The sequence below is a fragment of the Malurus melanocephalus genome, unplaced genomic scaffold, assembly GCF_030028575.1.
Source record: "Malurus melanocephalus ecotype Western Australia unplaced genomic scaffold, MMel_1.1 scaffold_2, whole genome shotgun sequence".
NCBI classification, from domain to species: Eukaryota; Metazoa; Chordata; class Aves; order Passeriformes; family Maluridae; genus Malurus; species Malurus melanocephalus.
The window spans coordinates 8,999,199-9,018,683 of NW_026623234.1; the positions used below are offsets into that span (position 1 = coordinate 8,999,199).

The following is a 19,485-nucleotide window of genomic DNA, read 5'->3' on the forward strand; positions in this document are numbered from 1 at the left end:
TGAGGGTTGCAGATGTAGAAAACAACAAAAAAAAAAAAAAATCCAATTTTTCCCTTTACCCACAGCTTCTTCTGCCATGTCTGTGTGGTATCCCTAGAGAACTCTATGAGCCTGGSAGTCTCTCATGGACATGGCTTGTGTGGCATGAAATGAATTTGTAGGTTCTCTGTACCCCGGCAGGAGTTACGTCATGGCCCACCCTGACCCAAGAAGTGGACTGCATCCCCTAACCTGATTAACAGAACTAGTGGAGTGCATTTCCTTCCTTCACCGGCACGGGAAAAACACTGTGGTAAGCACAAGGAATCACAAAATTGGTTCCTATGGAGGCAGGAGGTTTCTGCCTGCAGACATCCGGTATGTTAGCCAGGGAAACCTCACTGATGGGAGCACGTGCTGCAATCAGCAGCCTTTGGCACGATCTTGTGAAGTAAATGTTCTCTCTCCACCATGGGTATCCATTTGGGAAGKGCAGGGTAGGAGTGTGCTATAGCTACTTATTATTTCCTCTCAGAGTACCTTGTACAAGGCAAACCTTTAAACAATGCCTGTGGTACGGAGCCAGAACATCTGAAGGACTCACTAAAAGAGCAGTATAGGCACCAGATTTCATGTAGCCTGAATTGATATAGACTCTTTTTACTTCAAAAGAGACACAATGCAGGCTAGAATTACCTCAGCTGGAATGTTTTTGAACTCGTTTAGACAGTTCAGGATAATGTTATCCCCATCATTTTTTGCTGCCACTCCAGATTCATTGACACACTTCAGGAGCTGCCGGATCTCGCTGTACTTCTGCTGCTTCACCAGCTGCTTGGCCACTTTGCTGTACACTTCTGTAGCTTCCAGCTGGAAGTCCTAGAGGTAGTTGGAAGATCAGAGCAAGATGTTGAATGTTTTCAGCAGGTTTTCTCAAAGGGGATCTACACAAATGAGACAATCTCTCCTAACGGACAAAACACCACACCATGCTCCAAAAGTCAAAGCTGTTTTGGGGGCCTCTGGTTTTTCCACTCTCCATTGCTCAGGATTGACTTAAAGGTTTTCTATAACCAGACTGGTAAAAATTGATCTTGCTTAAAAACAAGAGCACTGTTACCGCCTTCTTTACAGGAGTGGCAAAAGATCAGTTATATTTCTTCAGGCGAAAGATCTTTCCTAGATTGTTACCCACCTCTCCCTCACTTAGCATGTTCCCACTATGTTTCTCCAGCCACCCCACAAGCAGTCACCCTTTGGGTACCCCAAACAGGAGGCAATTGACCATCATACACCTCCCATATGAGAGAAGAGATGATAAAAGCGGTGGACTTATTCATCCTGCCATGAGTAAGTCAAGAATAAAAGTATGGAAATGGAAGTGATGACAGGCAGCTGACTGATAAGCACTGAACTTCTAGCCAGACATGAGGAAGGAGAGGTTACCAGTGAGAGTTTCCAGTTAATTCATTTTGCTCTCTCARATCAGGAGAATAGAATAGAGAGAGCCCTGGACTTATTTATTCATGGTGTTTGCATGACTGTCATGARCTGCAGAGAGCTACCCTGTGAGAGATCCCTACACACATCTATGATTATGGTTTGCCAGAGTTTAGACACTGAACATGGTGTACAGCAAAGGAAAAGCTGTCCTTACTTCCTTTGTAGGCCCAATTAGTTTGGAAATGTCCTATTGAAGGAGCATCTTAATTTCTTTACCAAGCTTCCACAATTACATGGACATGTAAGACTTGAACTTGTGACTTTTCTCACAAGAATTTTTTTCTTTTGGGGGATAAAAACACATTTGGGGGGAAAAAAGGCTTTTGTTTAAACAATTGCCACTTTCATGAGTTTACTTTGTAATAATTTTGCTTGTTACATCAAGTTTTTCCATACCTGGAGAACTCTAAATGCAATCCCAAACCCCTCCTCAATGTTTTTGCCTTCCAATATGACCTGAAAAGAGAGGCATAGACAARTCTGGGGATGCACATTCCTTTTTCATTATGTGCAGTTAAATAATATTAATGCAAGTTCAGATTTTGAAAGAAAATGCATTACTTCAAAAGAAAACAGCACTATCCCAAGAAGGACAGCAAATTATAGGGTCTATTGTCAAACACTGCTTCCCTGAGGCGCATTAGGCCACTACAGATGTAGATGAGCCAAAGTGAAAAATGGTTAGAATAATAGCATTATTTGCCTTGCTTCCAAATACAATGGGATGAACCATCAAATTATGACATATTACTATTTGTAGTTTGGATGCTCTGCCTCTGAAAATTTGAACTTTGAAGAGAGGAGCTCAAATTCTCACATGTTCTCTGTTACTTTGAGGAAAAACATGAATTTTTCATAAATGATGGGTTGCATTCATGCATAAGTAACCTGCCCCTAAAAAATACAAGAAGATGCTCCAACCATCAGATGTTTCAACCTGCATGTCAAGTTACTGTTGTTGATGAAAAATAGAAATGTGTTTAAAATAGCAATTAATACCTTGCAAGCAACATCCATTTTCATGTTGTTGTTTCCAAAGAGTGTGGGCAAGGGAGAATCTGTCATTTGAGAGGATCCTGAGCTCTCACATTGATGCAGGAACTTTGTTACTTCCATCTGCAGATCAACTGTATTGATGTGCCTAGACAGTGAAAAAATTCTGACTTTATTTTGTAATAGAGAAAGTGTCAATTATTGTTTATGTGAACTTACTAATTTCTTCACACATTTCAAAAGAAGACATAAACAATTATTTTAGTTGCTTTTTTACTTTGTCCATTGTACAGCCAAGTCTGCAGAAATATTATTTTTATATCTGTGCATTTAAAATGCATCACAAGCTGAAGTTGAGAMATTATTCAAATTATTTCAGAGAAGTGAGCCAGAGAATCTGGATCCCAAATAAATATCTGCTTCTGCTCTTTCACCACACTCCCCTGAGGTTAGAGTCCACCCTAAATAAAAGGAAGAAAAATGTCCCCAAGAAAACCAAGATATAAAACCCCAAGTACAAGAAATCTGGCTAAATTTATCTCTGGCACCCATACCTTGTACATCGTGGAAAGTTTTGAGTTAGCCCCAGTAGACAGTGAAGCACCACAAAGCTGCTTGCTTTGTGGAGAGGAAAAGAAGAGAAAATGAAAAAAACCTTGTGGATTGATGTATGATTGTCTATGCACTGTAGGGTTCTTGTTTTTTAAATTATAGGAGGGTCATCTGATCCATGTACATATTTTTAGTAGAAACAATTGCCCTTCTCCTGGTTTGGATTGTTGGGGGAAAAAGTGATAGGAATCCTACACTTGTAACAAACAGTGTTAGCTAAACCCAACTTAAACACAACCTATAAAAACCCCAAAGTCTAAAGTCTGATTTTCCCCCCTCAGCTTCTTATTTATAGATACCTCGACACATCTGTAGCAGACATTTTCTTCCGAAAAGTGAGTGCCATATTTTTCCTTCCTGAACTTCTTGAGACYTCCTGCAGATAGACTTTGAGGTGGTCCTTGATCTTTAGAAGCCATGTCTGTTTTCCTCCAAGTTCAGTGTAAGACTTTGCTCCATGAGTGAAAAATCTAATGCAGGTCATGGCAGCACGGACGTGATCCTGGAAGAAATGTTCTCACCACTAACATGGACCACAGGACACCACCTGCACTAATCACTGAGCACTGAAGTGCTCACACAAAGCACAGGCTGTGCTCTGTTTTCTTTAATACAGTTGCCAGATCCATGACATGGATCTGGTCAGCTTTAGTGAGGCTCAGGCCTTTCTATGTTTTCTAGGACTATAAAGAAGCAAAAATATACTCATCCATCATGAGGTTTAGAACAAAGTAAATAATTAGAAGTCTGACAGTACTCAGAATTTCACTGAAAGTGATGGCACTGTCCCTCAACTTACCTTCATGAACTGTTGCAATTCATACAGAATATGGTAATAGTTCTTTCTTTGCAAGTATTTGCAGGCTGCAATCAAGTAGACTCCCCAGCTTTCCAATCCTGGATCAATGGTTTCCAGCAAGTTCTCCAACATATGCAGTTTTCCACTTTTATAACTTGGAATGAAGATCCCTTCAATAAACACTTCTGATGGGGATTCCTACACAAACAGAAAGTAGCTTACAGCAAAGCCACTGTAGCTTGTTCTCCTTATGTAATATAAAGGCATATTTAGTAACAGAAATCATAAAATTAACAAATAATTAAGATTGGAAAGGATTTCTGGAGATTATTTTGTTCTTAATCCCACTCAAAGAATGACTTCCCAATTAGGTCATGCTGCTCTGGACCTGTCAAGTTCTGCGCATGACAAAGTGATTCAACAACCTCCCTGGGGCCCTGTTCCCATGTCAAAATAAATGCACCAAAATAATCACAGACCAAACCCAAACCTTATTTTTTTTTACATCCAGGTGGAATTTCCCTTGTTCCAAATTGTGTCCACTGTCTTTTACCCTTATAGTGGGCATATATGAGATAAGCATGGCTTTATTTTCACTATAATCACACACTTGGTAGCTGAAAACAGCACACAGATCTCTTGCCTTTTCTTCCAGCAGGAAAACCCCAGCTCTATCACTCTCATCAGATATCAGGTGTTTCAGGCCCCTAGACACTTTGGTGGCCTTCAATTAGACCTGCTTCACTTTGACAGTGTCTGTTCTGTACTTGGGAACCCAGGACTGGGCACAGCTGTTGATGAAACCCCACAAGTAGCAACCTGAGGGGTTTCATCATATGCATATTGATGCATATTTGCCTCCCTTGACCTTTTGACTGTGGTCTTGCAAATGCAGCCTTACATCTGCTTCTTGCCACAGTAACATTAATATGTATCAACAGGGCTGGCATATATGTTTTAAAGGCTTGATTTGAATTATTTTTTTTAATATATAGATCTCAGAGTAAGATACAAGTGAAAGTCTGTACACATAAAATGTATCCAAACAATGTCAGAAGTTTAGTATCTTACAGCCTTAGGGGAACAAACCCTCCTCTCTGGATAGTTTGTATAACATTTCAGGATTTGTATAACATTTCAGSACCTCAGAAAACTCCCATGCAGAAAAAAACCCAAACACTGCATGATGCTCTTAGCTGCTTTTCAAATTTCAGATTCTGTGATGAAAATTGAATTACTCACCTTATTTAACAAGTGAAGCAGTGCTTCTCTCATACAGTCATGCCTCATGTAAAAGCTTATTATTGCCAGATTAGTGCCATAACTATGTAAATAGAACAAGCACTCCTGATAGTAGCTGTTGTGTTGAAGCTTCCCCTCACACATCATCTCCAGAGACAGACTTCTTGTTCTCAGTGTCGCTTCAAGTTCCCTCAATGTAGCAAAGTAATCATCATCCTGCCATTAACACAGAGAACCAATAATAGGTGATGAGCAGGAGAAAACCTTTTCAGAGAGATCTTGTCACTCAGCCCTGAAGCATTTCTGTTACACTTATTGCTTTAGAGGAGTGAGAATCCAGTAATGCTTTTTATAAACACTAGAACTCTGCTATCAACAGAAGTGCTGAATGCTGCTGTAGCTGTTTCCAAGGACAGGTAGGAGCATTACTTAAACAAAATTCCAGGGTCAACAGCTACTTCAACAACCCAGTTCAAACATGCTTTTTTTTATTCTCCTAAAATTTGTACTTGGWCTTTCATCATTATGATTCTGCAGGTACTTAGTATTAAAAGTAATTTTTTGGTACCTAATCAGAATTCCAAACTATTTAACAGTGGGCTTTGATGAGAGAAAAGGAGTGGGAAAGCATTTTAAAGTCTTTGAACTTCTGCAAAGTTATCAGAGTTTCAGTGGAAAAATTGCATCATTGCAGCATCACAAAATACTGCTSGGATTGAGTTGAGCCTCCTTAGACTGTAGTAATAGTACATTACCCAGTATAGTTTCTTTTCCTTCCACAAAGTATGCCCCAAATGACTATAAAATCCTCCGATCTGGTTCTCAGGCACCACTTCACTRTGATGAAACAGCTAACAAATTTCTCAACAATATCCAGTTTCCAATACAGAATCATGACAAAGAAGGAAAAGAACACCCTAACACCTGATATTGTAACATGCATTGCTGTAGGATGGGTACTAAAACATCATGACTTGGCTTTGCCAYAGCCCTTCAGAGCAGACAGAGAAGAAGATTCTTACTGCAATGAGTACTGGCTTCACTGTGGACTCCAGGTACTGAATCACATCCTGGACCAGCCTTGAACCRTGGTTCAGCTGGTTTAGATCCATGGGTGGCTTTAAACATCGGTTAAACTTCTCTCTTGCTGAACTTAAATTTCCAGCTTTAAGGCAAGCCATGCCCCAGGCATGCCATGCTCCACCTGGATCCAATCCAGATTTTGTAGAAACCTAAAATCAAAATAATTTGTTAATACTACAACACAGTCCCAGCACAGAAAATAGTAAAAATGCCTTATCACAAGTCTGTGATTCTGACCTTTCACTTCCTAAAGCACATTTCCCTTTAAAAAAAAACACATGCAAAACTCAGGCTGACTATTTCCATATTACTGACACAAAAGGCCAACTAACAAAACACCCATGATCTCCAAATGTGGAAGTATTTTTTATTGTACAAGTTTAAACTACTGTCTATCTGGGACATTTCAATTAATGAGTTCTAAAACAGGACATTTTCACATCTGCTTTTCTAGAGCAGATTATTTTTACAGAGCAGAATTCCTCAGGTTTGTGGTTTTAAAAAAAGCAACAGAAGATACTTCACAACCTGCCAARATATTTTTTCATTTCATACAACTTTGCTGATAAAACTTATTCCTGATTTTCCTTCACAGATCAGCTTCTTTTAAACGAGAACTTCTATTCAAATAGGTCATCTATTCTTGCCATTTATTACTGCTTAACTAATCATAATACTATTTGTAGTATCATAATCCCGTATTTATTAAAGTGCAACACCATAAAGCAGAGGCTTACAAAATCCTGGGAGCAGGAGGCAAACAGAAGATGATAAACCACASCAGATGAGCACTGATGTATAGATTTACCACCATTGCTGATTTCCAAGTAAACAATTGGGAAAGGTGCCATACTAAAGTCTGCTGTGGGATTACAGACAAATAGAATCAAAAATAAGCTTCAGATAAAGTCCTGCCACAAAGGCTGTTTCATCCCTTCTACTGGATGCAAGATTTCTCCATTTAGTAAGTTTCTTGCAGTTAGTCTATTCCAATCTTAACTGTACCAGGAAACAAGGCTGCTTATCCTTCCCTTCTGCAGCCTGCTCCACAGCAGGACTTTTCCTTGTGAGAATTTTTTTCTCGTGTTCAGAAAATTATTACTTCCATGTTTRGAAACCTAATCTCAGTTGGTAACTGTTAAAGTATTGTCCATTTAACACATCACATCCATCTGAATTCAGGAGGGAGGAAAACAAAAGCCACTACAGAAGCATTAACACTGACATCCCTCCACTGGCAGTACCTCKATAGCAAGCTGATAGTACTCTGCTTCCAGAAGCTGATTTCTTARTCTTGTTACTGCTGCTGGGAGAAGAATCTGATCCAAAGATGGCACTGGACGGTAGGCAGCAGCAACCAAAATATTCAACACATCCACTTTGCTGATGTAGCTAGAGRTTAAACAAATACATACACTTTCATGATTATCATAGATTAAAGAACTTCATGTCCAAGACAATTCTTAGGACAGTAGTTTCTAATCACCGGTACAGCAGGTTTCTCTATCTATCACAGTATCCCATTCAGAATATTTATTATTGTTTGGGGGTTTTTGCCATGTTCAGTGTAACACGCTGACCGCAGACACCAGCTCCACCTTACCAAACTGAAACAGTACATGTGAAATTTATATATCACACCTGTTACCTCAGGCTGCAGGACAAAACACAGGGAAGTGCAAAATGTTAATTCTCAGGAAGCACAGGTTTAAACCCTGTATTAAAATACAGACTGAAAGCAGACACACAATATCAAAAGTAAAATATGTACCCATCTTTGTCAATCATTTCTGCCTAGTCAGAGAATTCTCTCTGTAATTGTGAAGCAGTCATATTACTTGTACCTCTYCTATTTGAACTTCCACATTTTCATTTATTATGAACTTCTTGTTTAAAATGTCCTCAGTACAAACACAAAATAACCCTCACATCTCCACTCCTCAATGAAAAAAGATAATGCTCTCGACAGTACCTCAATACGTCCTAGTGAATATGTGATTAAGTCACCTGTCACAGAGGGCTAGGTCCTGGCTCCTTCCAGCTTTTACAAACATCATCTTAGCACTGAAGAGCAATTGTTTCATGATGTCCATAAGGAGTCCAGCATCCACCTCAGGATTAGTGAGCCCCTGGGACAACTTGCAGCAGTGTTCTATCAGTTGATGGCCACACACTATGCTGTCACTGTGCAGGCTAAGGATGGCAATACACAAGGAAGAGCTGGGAGCCTGACAATTTGAGAAGAGACAGACAAATAAAGTATTGAGGTAGTTCTCCATGGAACYGCTTATACTGGACTCTCTCCAGACCTCACCTGTTCATAATAAAATTCACTGCGTACAATTTCATTCTCCTCTTCATTCAGGGAAAAAATCCATTCAAGATTGGTTGCCTTGGGTATTCGTACCACTGTGGAATATTCATTAGAAGTTTCTACAGCAAAAAAGAAAACACATAAACAATCATTGTACAGAAGCTAAGGACATGCAATGCAGAGCATTCTTATCTCTCATGAAACAGTCATCTATAATCCTCTCCTTGTGCCACTTCCTGCCAGCATCACATGTCCAGCACAGATGACAGAAGCATTTCCTTCTCTYAGCAGGCTGCTGCATTGTACCTAAACTTACTACCACTGTTACCAAAAACTGGTTACAGTAACGTATTTCAAATTATTTTTTAACTCTTGTGCTACTGGGCAACAAGCACAGCAACCTTCCTTCTTTAGCCTTCCTTCAGGCAACTTATTAAATATTTCTGAGCAGGAAGGAACTGGAAACATGAGAGCTGTGGGTTTCAGCTCAAAAGAAAAAATGAAAAAACAGTTGTAAAAGAAAGGGTAAATAGACTTAACCACCACTATTTTTTTCAGAATTCAGGTTATTTGAACATAGAGTCCAGGAGCTTTAAGCCAAAAGATTGTGAGAMGATGACCTAACTCCTAATGTTAAATTTTCATGTAAAATAGTACTGCAGAAAACTGGAGTTCTGATCAGATGATTCAACAAAATAATTTCTGTGAAAAGTAGTTTTCTTTCCTCCAGATTAAGGAAATATTTGTTTCGAAATTTGTAACCCAGAATAGTTATAAATCAAATACTGTCTGTCATCTGAGTGTAGCTGAGAATACACAAGACCTCTGATGCTCAAGTTTGTGACTGTGGTTCCAAAAAAACAATGGCCAATCTCACAATGCCAAGAAATGGAGAATAACAACAATTTGCTATTCTTTCCCCTGAAAAAAAAAAWGAGAAGTCTCAAAACTTACTGATTTAGATTTCACATCCCTTTTCAAAGTGTTGAGTAACTGTAGGGTGAATTTGAAACAACCAAACCAAAACAAACCCCAACATCCCCCCACACTTTTCCAAACTGAACTGGAAACTGAATTGGCAAAAATAAACAAGGCTAAAAACCATCTGATAAGCCTTCCTCASAGTCTCATCAGAAAAGTCAGAAAAGCAAAACAAAACTTATTCCCTCTTAAATCTGAGAATTTCCACATTGTTCTTATCCAGTCTTATTGAATTGATCACATAAGTCCAGTGATGTGTAGCAATGCTACATAAACACTGTATTTCAGCTGTTTCAGTCTTGAAAACAAATGTAGCAGTAAAGCAAACTTCCATCAACAGCAGGGGAAAAAATGATCAAATAGTCCGTCATACTTTAAAAAGGAACAAATAAGGAAAAATATTCTTATTTCCTCTATAGAACACACACAGAAATGCAAATTTTGCACCATGTTTTAAGCGACTGTTAAAAGCACTTCAAATAACTGTGTCTTGTTCTGACAGAATTTCACATTACRGAATTGTAGGAAAATTCACCAAAGAGCAGTTATTATATTCACAGAAACAGCACAGCAGATGGAATTCAGGACATAACCAGACCCATGAGAAGGGCCTCCAGGCAGCATGGGGTATAAAACACCACATCACACTGCAGTGGTATTCAGAATTGTATTGTCATGGTTTATAAAGAGAGGATCATTCAGCATCGCTCTGTAGTGGGTTAATTAATTCCTACTCACACCACTGCCTCTCACTGACTGTTTCTATAATGCAAAGTGTATTCTCCAACTGTTTTTCAGTTCCTTTCTTTAACACTCATCCAATACATTCAATATTGGCTCAGATATCTCTCCTAAGTCTCAGTTTCCATTTACAGAAGTTTGAAATGCTCAATTTCAGCCTGCACATGCAAAAACATCAGTGATATTTTGTAGGAGAAGTTTTCATYATCCTTTAGCTCCAACTGGGTGTACGAGCTTCCAGTATCTAGCTGCCAATCAGGTACTTTAATAAATTGAGGTTTAACATTACTCCATTCCTTACCTTCCACTTGGTCYTGATTTTCTTTTCTGCTGTAATAAAATAACAGAAAGAACCATTATGCCTACTCCAGCACACTAGGGGAAACACAGTTTTAAGAGAGACATCAATATGGCCAACCTCCTCAGAACATGTCATGTAAAAATCCAACATCAATCCCTACCTGTCCTCTTCAACACACTGCCCTGCCCCTACCTCTTTCTGTCTGGAAATCTCAGATCCTGCCTCTGCATTGTTGCATTTCACCTGCAGTAAGTAACGGGCTCTCACAATCTTCTGTAGGAATAGCACTGTTGTACACATCATAAAAAGCAGACACCGAGAACAAGAACTGCCCATTATCAGGATACATCAGAGCTAAAATGAAGTCTTTGGCATCAAGGTCTTTATCCTTAAGATTTAGTTGGGTTTGATATATAAACGGGGTGAGTATAAAATACCCCAGGCAATTAATTAAAAGATGGCAGGTAGTATTCAAGCTGAGTGCTGGGCACTGCCGGCCCAATCTGGCAGTGTAAGAAACCATTCTGACACAAACTGCTCAGCTACAACTGACTCCTTGTTTTTTCACAGGTTCCTCTTTAGATCTGCACAGAATTGCTCTTTTCCTTGGAAATCTGATAATACTGCCATAGTGGAATACTGYTGTATCTCCAGGCTTGCTAGGAAAAGAGGTAATGCATCTGAAAGCATGGCTGGAAAGAGTAAATCTTGCTCTATGTGACCCTGTCAAGACTGCTGAAGGTCAYAAAGAGTGAAACTCCTTTCAGCCACATTTTTCACCAGCTGGCCTGTGTACACACAACAAATTTCASTCCAATTCTCAGCTGAAAGCAACCACATCATGAAAATCTGTCATCACAGCTGTCCCTTTTATTAAAGGCAGTTACAAAGCCCATCTAATCAGGAGCTTGCTTTTTAATTCCCAAGGGTTCAGGGGGTCATAATCAAGGGATTATGGAATAACTAAAACACAGATATATTCAGCAGAGGTAGTCAACATGCAATATTAATCCAGGAGCTGAGTATACTGCATGGAACTTTGTCACACTGTAGCAATTTCTGCTATGCTTTGCATCACAGCATTCAATTATTAGGTTAGTGATTAACTGATCCTTAAAGAATTATTGATAGTTAAAAGACTTTGTCAGYTGGCCCTCCAGCATTCTTTCCGATGTGAAAAGTAAACTGAGGCAAAAGGAACATTCCCACACCTACCAAACCTGAAAATCACAACAGCTAGAGGCCAAAAAACTGATGTTGTATTATCCAGTTAAATCCAAATACTCATGTCTCTCTCATTCCATTCATTCACTCTGCTGAAAATTGAGGAGAACTAGGATGGAAGGACTTACGAGCTTGTGTCTTGCACCAAGCCAGGYATGTTTTCTCTGTTGTAGTAGCTATAGCATTGATCACACACACGAGACAGATTTTCTCTGCAAGTTTCTATTTCCATTTTCTTGGTGGAGCAAGAGCTGCACACGAGCCTGCCACAGCGCCTGCAGTGATGGCGCCTGTTAAACTAAGCAAAAGAGGTCAYGGATGAGCCACAAAGGGAATTTACTGAAGTCCACTCCTGTATCTCTCCACTCATGAGTAAACTGACTCCAGCTGAAGASAGGAAACACCATGCAGGGTAAAGCTTTTCAGAATTATACAGTGACTGATTCTCCCTGTTACAATTCCTTTTTGAAGAGGGCATAGCAAAGAAAAAAAATCAAGCCCCAAACCCAGAGGCCAGTATTTAAAATATGTTTGCAGTAGTCTTGGGTTTTCTATTACTTAAATGATTCCAGTTTTGATCATGAAGCTAATTAGATCATCTGGAGAAGTTAGAAGATGTAGACTGTTTTTCTGATATCATTGTAGTAATCTCCAAATTCAGAAGCAACAGACACTTTTGAGAAAACAGTATTATTTCTAAGCAGTAGAAGATAAGACTGCCAGCACACCTGCAAAATTAATSTTTTCTCTTAGAGCACCAATGTAGTTGCTCAAGTACTCTGTGAAACTATTTTAGAAAAGTGTAATCAACAGCAAAGATTTTATTTTCTATACTTGAAATATGAATCAWACAGTGATCATGTTATTTCTTGTCAGCACAGTCAACCAGCCTTTTCAAACATTAATACTGCTGCTGTTACACATTTTTGAGATCCCATTGTTATCTTCTCTTTGATGACCAGATTTCCTCTTTAGGCTCTATRACCTAAAGAACTCTTCAAGGAGCTAATTGTTGCAGATTTCCTTCACCCCTCTGTATAGAAACCAATGGTTAAATATCAAAGGACTGGCAATCCTTTTAGGCCTATGGTGATGCACACAAACTGTTGGAAGTAGCTTGGGTCTTTTAGAAACAGACTATGAGGAGTGCTTATATTAAGGTCACAGTTCCAGGAACATCTGTACTTCATTTTTGCTCCTTACCATAGTAAAGCGTTCCATTTTGCAAACCATACATATTGTTTCAGTGTCATCAGGTATCCATTGCTGCTTTGGTGGTGGCTTCTCAGGAGGCACAAATTCTTGAGGAAACAAGTTCTGCTGCAGACTTCTGTCTCTGGGACTTGCAGACATGGGTACACCTGAAAATAAGCCAGGCCAAGAAAAACATGAATTGGAGTTCAAGCTGTTTAGTTTATTCTGTTTGAATACCAGAAAACACTATAGACTCAATGAGGCTATAAGATCTTCCTGGCTCACAAGACAACTACCATTATCTTTCTGCTGGCATGGCAGAATAGCTTTATGTAAGGAATATATATGCTTTAAGCTAAGTTTGTAAGATTGCAAACTTCTAGTACTTCAGTGCTGATAAGCAAGAGTACATACTTATTAGRAGACGTTTACCATAACAATTACAGATGTATAAGACAACTTATCAATATCTATTCTTGTATCACAAGCAGAGACTTGGAGGAGGAAGAAAAAAAATACCACAGTCACTGGATACTGAAAAGCAATATAGTATAAAATAGAATCTTAAGTACATKCAGTGTTGACATTCCTGAAGACTGAGAGTTTCCTTTGTTATCTTAGGAGAGATGTGGTAGGGCCAGCAATTACATATCCCTCACTATTCTGGTCCCCTTTTCAATCTACTGTGGGGAAATCAGGTCACAAGAGGCAGGAATTTTAAGTCTCGTCTTCGTCATCTTTGACCCCATCTTTGAATAAAATATTAATTGAATGAAATTCACAGTATTAGATAGGCTTTTAGTTTATATGATGTGAGTCAGTTGCACAACAAGCTAATTAAAAATTTCAGTATGTCAYTGCAACCCTGCAAGCCACCTTCTGTATACATGAATATTAAACTAAAGAAGAAAAAAAATCTCCATTTCACTATAGCTAARTCATTCTCATTCAAGTAGATACCAGATTGCAAAGAAACATTGATGCATTCAAGTTTTCTAACTAACAAATTAAGGTGACCATTATAAGAAAAAGCTGAAGAGCTACACAGTCCAATCCAAGACAYTGCTGTCACTTCATGTAGGCAAGAAGAGTCTTCAGTTCAGGATACAGAACCAGGAAATAGTTCAGACACCCTAAACTGTAGCTCAGGATATCATTCTTTAGTTTTAGTTCACGCTCATCACTTGCTGAGAATCATCATGTTGGGGGTCTGAGGATATTCTYGGTTAGTTGTTCCCTGAGAGCATAYRCAGACTGTGCATCTCTTGCATTAATTGCTGAACAGAACCTACAGAAGAATTTTTGGTTGTTTCTTAGCTATAAACATTTTGCAGTTGTTTTGGCTTAAATTAATTAGCTTCCAATTTTTTTGTGTCTGAGAACTGAGAGCGGAGCCTCAGACAATACAAGTTGTGCTATTTGCCTCAGGTCACARGAGGGATCCTAGGAAAAAAAAAACACAAGGACCAAAATATTCAAGGACCACAGAAGGGCATACCCAGTGAATGAACTGGAGGAAAAAGGCTGGAAGGGGCTCMTCTCTGCTGGGGAATGGGTTGGACATTGGTCAGCAGGTGAAGGGCAATTGTATAATRYAGCATTTGKTTTTTTTTGGTTATCTTTTTCTTSTTCTTATCTCCCTTTTCATCATAATTATTATTATTATATTTTACTTGATTTCAGTTACTGAACTGTCCTTACCTCAACCCACAGGTTTTACGCTTTTCCAAATCTCCTCCACATCCAACCTGGGAAGGGGCTGGTGGGGGAATGATCAAGCAGCTGTGGTTGCTTTTGAGGTAAAACCCCAACAGGCACCAAGGACTTAACCTTACCAGTAAAGCTGACAGGAGATAGTTCTGATGATCCTGATTTAGACAATGCTTCACACTCCAAAACCTGATTGAGACTTTCTTGGATACGTATCAGAGAATCTAGGACAAAGGGAAGAACCGGGAAAAAAATCAGACAATACTGGCCAATACATCTATATGTTTTCAAGAAGATTAGAGGAATCCATTCACAGGAGTAAGTGAGAATGTCAGCACAAAACAGGATTACCTATGTAATTACAAATAACAGTTTGCAAGAAAATTAGTCCACAACAATTAATTAATCTAATGTAAAACTATAAAAAATTAAATTACCTAAAAACCAAAGAAAGAGATCCTTATCAAAGCAATGGAGTAATGAGAGGTATAGGAATACTGCAGCAGAGATGCAAAAACAATTGCTTTACACAAGATGCTCATGCCAAATATTAAATGCTTCACATTGCAGTGGAAGGAACATATTGGCAAAATTATAGATCATTTGGCAGGGAAAGATAGATAAATCTCATGCTTTTATGTTAGCAAGATCTGCAGCTTTAAAACACAAAATGAAGTCAACACCTGGAAACTGGTATAATGCAAATTGGTACCATATCAGCAGGTATAAACAGATATAGATAGGTACAGAACCATACGTTTTTAATACACTGACACTAAAGCACTGTGATGGATCTGCAGCACCCTCTGCTGTTCCAGTTCTAGAGCCTTAAAAGAAGCCAAGTGCACAAGACAAAGACAACATGCATGAGAAGGGATTGGCAAACCAGAAAGAAGAACCATAATGAGATTGTTAAACAGAATTACAAGTCTAAAAGTTTCCCATATGAAAAATGAATAGAACTCTGGTAGGAGGAAGTATTACAGAGGACTAAATCTCCATTCYATTTGAGGGAAGATGGCTCCAGGCTTTAGAAGTGCTAAAGTTGTCAGCGACTGCATTAAACAGGAGTAAAATAAAACTGATCAGTATCATACAAGAAAAGACACCTCAACAAAGGCAACAGAGAAAAGTCCAAGAAACTTTTGAAGCTGTTGGCCCTAGAAAACATCTTTTTACAAGAGAGGCAAAGACTTCAAGAACTTGTTCTGGGCTAGAGGGAAATGGGGGGCACACATCTAAAAAATGTTATGCACAATTGCTGAAATAATTCTGGGAGTATATTAGCCCTTCTTTCTCAAATGAAAAACAGCATTCTCATAGACAGTTACCTGATYTCTTTTCTTTTAATGTGAAAGGGAAGTTGAGAGCTTTTTCTGCATACTTGGAAAGCAAATTGTCAATGTCTTCTACAGTAAAACCAATTTCCTGCCCAGCTAAGAGCTGGTGAAGTGTCTGCACAGCAACAGCTACCCAGTCCACCTTCATATTCATGAGGAGCTGCTCCAGCATGAGCAGTGGCCTTGAGGAGAGGTGGAAGTAGTTAACACGGGAGAGCTCAGGCAGAGTCAGCAGCACCTGAGACAGAAGAAAAAAGTTTATCATTAAATTACACATCTTCAAATCTACGTTTCTGTGAGATTAAAGACAAGAAACTCAAGCAATAATTTATGCAGAGAATGGATTAACAGGTGGAGGTCAAAAAAAGCAGGTGGGACTTCTCAGACCAATTCCTACTYCTGTTACAGAATTGCTGAGTGGACTTGCAGAATTCCTGAGCTTCCACTTTCCATTCTATAAAACACTGCCTCATTTCAGAGGATATGGAAGAGTGGAAAACCTTTTGTGACCCTTTGACAAGTATGTTGTAGCAGCACACAGCACATTCACTTATTAAAATAAGCTTATAAAAAGCATACTAGCCCAATCCTTATCCTTCCATCATTTGAGGAAATGTCAAGAGAAAAAAATAAAAGCAATTCTCCTCTATATGGACAGTTAACATGGACACTTTTCAAATTAAGTCATGTCTTCAGAAGGAAGAAGTAAGAAAACAGGCAGTCCAGCAAAATATTGTTGTGGCACACAATGGAGCAAGATGCTGTTTATAATCTTACACCAAAACATTACCRAAAGCACTGCATTTTGCTGGCAAATGTTTAATGCATTCAAATAAGGTGATCTGCTGATGAATGCATCTATTCACAGGCTGASTTCGGTAAAGGCAGTGGCCATCCAGAAAGAGGAGAGATACTGTCTACTCTGGAAGGCATTTGGGAGAAGTCAAGACCACCATACAGGTGGGCTTATGTAGGACACCTAGTCTTACTGACACAGAGAGTAAGTTGAGGATATTTTCTTCTTCACTTGGAACAAAGATAGCAATTGTTCTGATAAATTCCACAATTTTATTTTATCCCATCCTATCCTCTTTCAGCCTGTGTGTTCTTCCACTCCCCACAGCTCAAACACAAGACTGCTTTGTTCACAGTGGGAGTTACAACCACCTCATAATATGGAACTGCAAAAATGAAAAAGGGGAAGAAAAGCTTTAAGACATCTCTAACTTTCCTTCGGATCCTGAGACTCAGGATCTTAGACCTGATGTGGTGAGAATGCTCTGGTAAAACCTACAGGATTCTTGTACTATGCAAATATTATGCATTGCATTACAAAATTACTTATGCAATTATTTATTGCTGTTAATCCATCAAGGCAGGCGTTTTACTGACCTTTGATCCTATATAAAGTGCCTGGATTTCATTCCGGCGTGCTGTTGTCAGATTGGCATAGAAGTGAGCTGTGAGGTAATCAGCCAAGAAGTGAGAGGCTGCCAAGTTCAGGTGCTGGTCAAGGGACTGCTCACTGATGGCAAGGCAAACACCAGGGTCTTCAATTCTTTGTAAAAGCTAGAAAACCAAACAAAACACAGTGAAACCCTACAACATTCCTGTAATGTTGCTGCCTTCTGTCAGTGACAGCTTAYTACCCTACAATGTTCCAGCATGCAAATTAATTCACTCTCTGACAGCTCCATCATCATCAAAATAAAAGAAAAAGTTTATACCACTAATTCAGTTGGGCACTGAAGCACAACTGACCACTTCAAGTTATTAGTTTAAATCCTGATTCTTCTGCTTAAGCAGCACTGACATACTTCATTATGATTTTTCAAATCAAAAAAGCCTTGTATTTCCATGTAAGTGACATTTATRCTATTAGGTCCAAGAACTAAATTGTCAAGTTGCATTTTGACTTAAGCAGAACAGGGCAGAGCTAGGATCCTGAAAGTTTATCTAAGCAAATAGTATCTCTTAAGGGTGGAACCAAAAAACCCACGAAAATACACACAGTGAAGGCAGGGAGAACAGTTGTCAACTTATCTGACACAGATATAAGACTGAGAGTATCTTGCTATTACCTGCAATGCCTTTTCCATGTCTCCCATTTCCAGTAAGTGGAGAAGGTGCTCACGGTGAAGGTTGATCAAGTCTTCTCTTGGGACAGGATACAAGTGACCCCATTCCTCACACAACTCATAGTCCTAAAGAATTTTAAAAAATAAATTAAAAAAAAATAAAAGAGCAAACTCTACCCTCTCTCAAAGTTTCTGATTTCTGTAGCTTAGAAGATATAAAAAAACTACATCGACAAAGATGATAATAGTCAATTTTGTCAGTCAAAGCCTGCATTTAAAATGCCTTGTTTACTGCACCGCAAACAAGTTAGTTTTTCAGAGACACTTAGAGCCAGCCAGAATCACAATATTAGCATTTACCTAATAATCAAGTCTATATTATGCTCAGTCATACTATTTTAAAATCTTCAAAATTGTAAAAGAAATTAACAAGCTACATCTCAGAGTAAGAGTTACAACTTAAGAATTATTAACATGTAAATCTTGATATTAAACATAGATCTGTATTTGTTTCTGTAGAACAGAACTGAGTAAAGAAATCCTTCCYCCCACTTACCAAGCTTCAGTAATCTCCACTGAAGATGCTATTTCAATGAATTTATTTACTCAAAATTTAATATATTCTAATTCAACAAAATTCACACAATGATGTCTAACCTTGGCTTTCAGAATGATATTCATGACAGCCTGGGGGTCATCAGTGCAGGTTTTTTTCAGATCCTGCCAGTCATTCCACAATGGTTCATTTTGCACATTCAAAATCTGAAAAAGTAAATATTGAGTAGCATAAATTTTAGAAGTTTCATTTCTGGCAGTCAATAGCCTAAGAAAACAGTTCAGCTGATCACATCAAGAGCTGCTTCATAGAAAGAAAAAGTCAAAAAGGAGACCCACATTTATCTCTAGCTCTTTTCAGGACAACGTAATGCCCTTGGACTCTAAATAAAACTCCACAATTTTCATAGACGTGAGTCTACAAAGCATGTTTATAAAGGGAAGATTTTTGAAATATTAGATTGCATTAATTATGGATGCAGAAGCACATACATACTGCAGACATTGCCAGCACTAACAGAAAGAAATTGAACTGTCAGTTAGCAGAACTCCCTCCAGACAGAATGCAGCGGGAGCAGGGATGGCTCCTTTCTTTGCTGTTTGGCTTTTCAGTCTGTGTTGAACTCCAGGCCAGCCTCTGACTTAACCTGGCTATCTGCCTGCACTACACTGCAGTTAGAAGAACTGCCTGCAATACAAATTTGCTCCTTGGACCACTATTCTTATACACCATCTGCATTTCTAAAACTTATAAAATTATTTACTACCATAGAAAGCTTCCAGAGGGTCTAGAAATACTTTGCAAAACAAGCAGACTCACACAAATGTTTATATCT

At 38.8% G+C, this 19,485-nt stretch overlaps 1 protein-coding gene across 1 annotated transcript in view; it reads right to left on the reverse strand.

Annotated features, from left to right (window-relative positions):
- The window catches only part of ZFYVE26 (zinc finger FYVE-type containing 26), a 46,520-nt gene that overhangs the window by 3,084 nt on the left and 23,951 nt on the right, over window positions 1–19,485 (reverse strand). Inside the window, 18 exon segments of the mRNA XM_057367432.1 lie at window positions 676–858; window positions 1,879–1,938; window positions 2,482–2,623; window positions 3,387–3,589; window positions 3,887–4,084; window positions 5,129–5,344; window positions 6,151–6,360; window positions 7,456–7,603; window positions 8,219–8,439; window positions 8,526–8,644; window positions 10,549–10,577; window positions 11,901–12,070; window positions 12,976–13,133; window positions 14,802–14,900; window positions 16,008–16,254; window positions 17,409–17,585; window positions 18,098–18,220; window positions 18,752–18,856. Of these exon segments, the coding sequence (XP_057223415.1) occupies window positions 676–858; window positions 1,879–1,938; window positions 2,482–2,623; window positions 3,387–3,589; window positions 3,887–4,084; window positions 5,129–5,344; window positions 6,151–6,360; window positions 7,456–7,603; window positions 8,219–8,439; window positions 8,526–8,644; window positions 10,549–10,577; window positions 11,901–12,070; window positions 12,976–13,133; window positions 14,802–14,900; window positions 16,008–16,254; window positions 17,409–17,585; window positions 18,098–18,220; window positions 18,752–18,856 (2,808 nt within the window).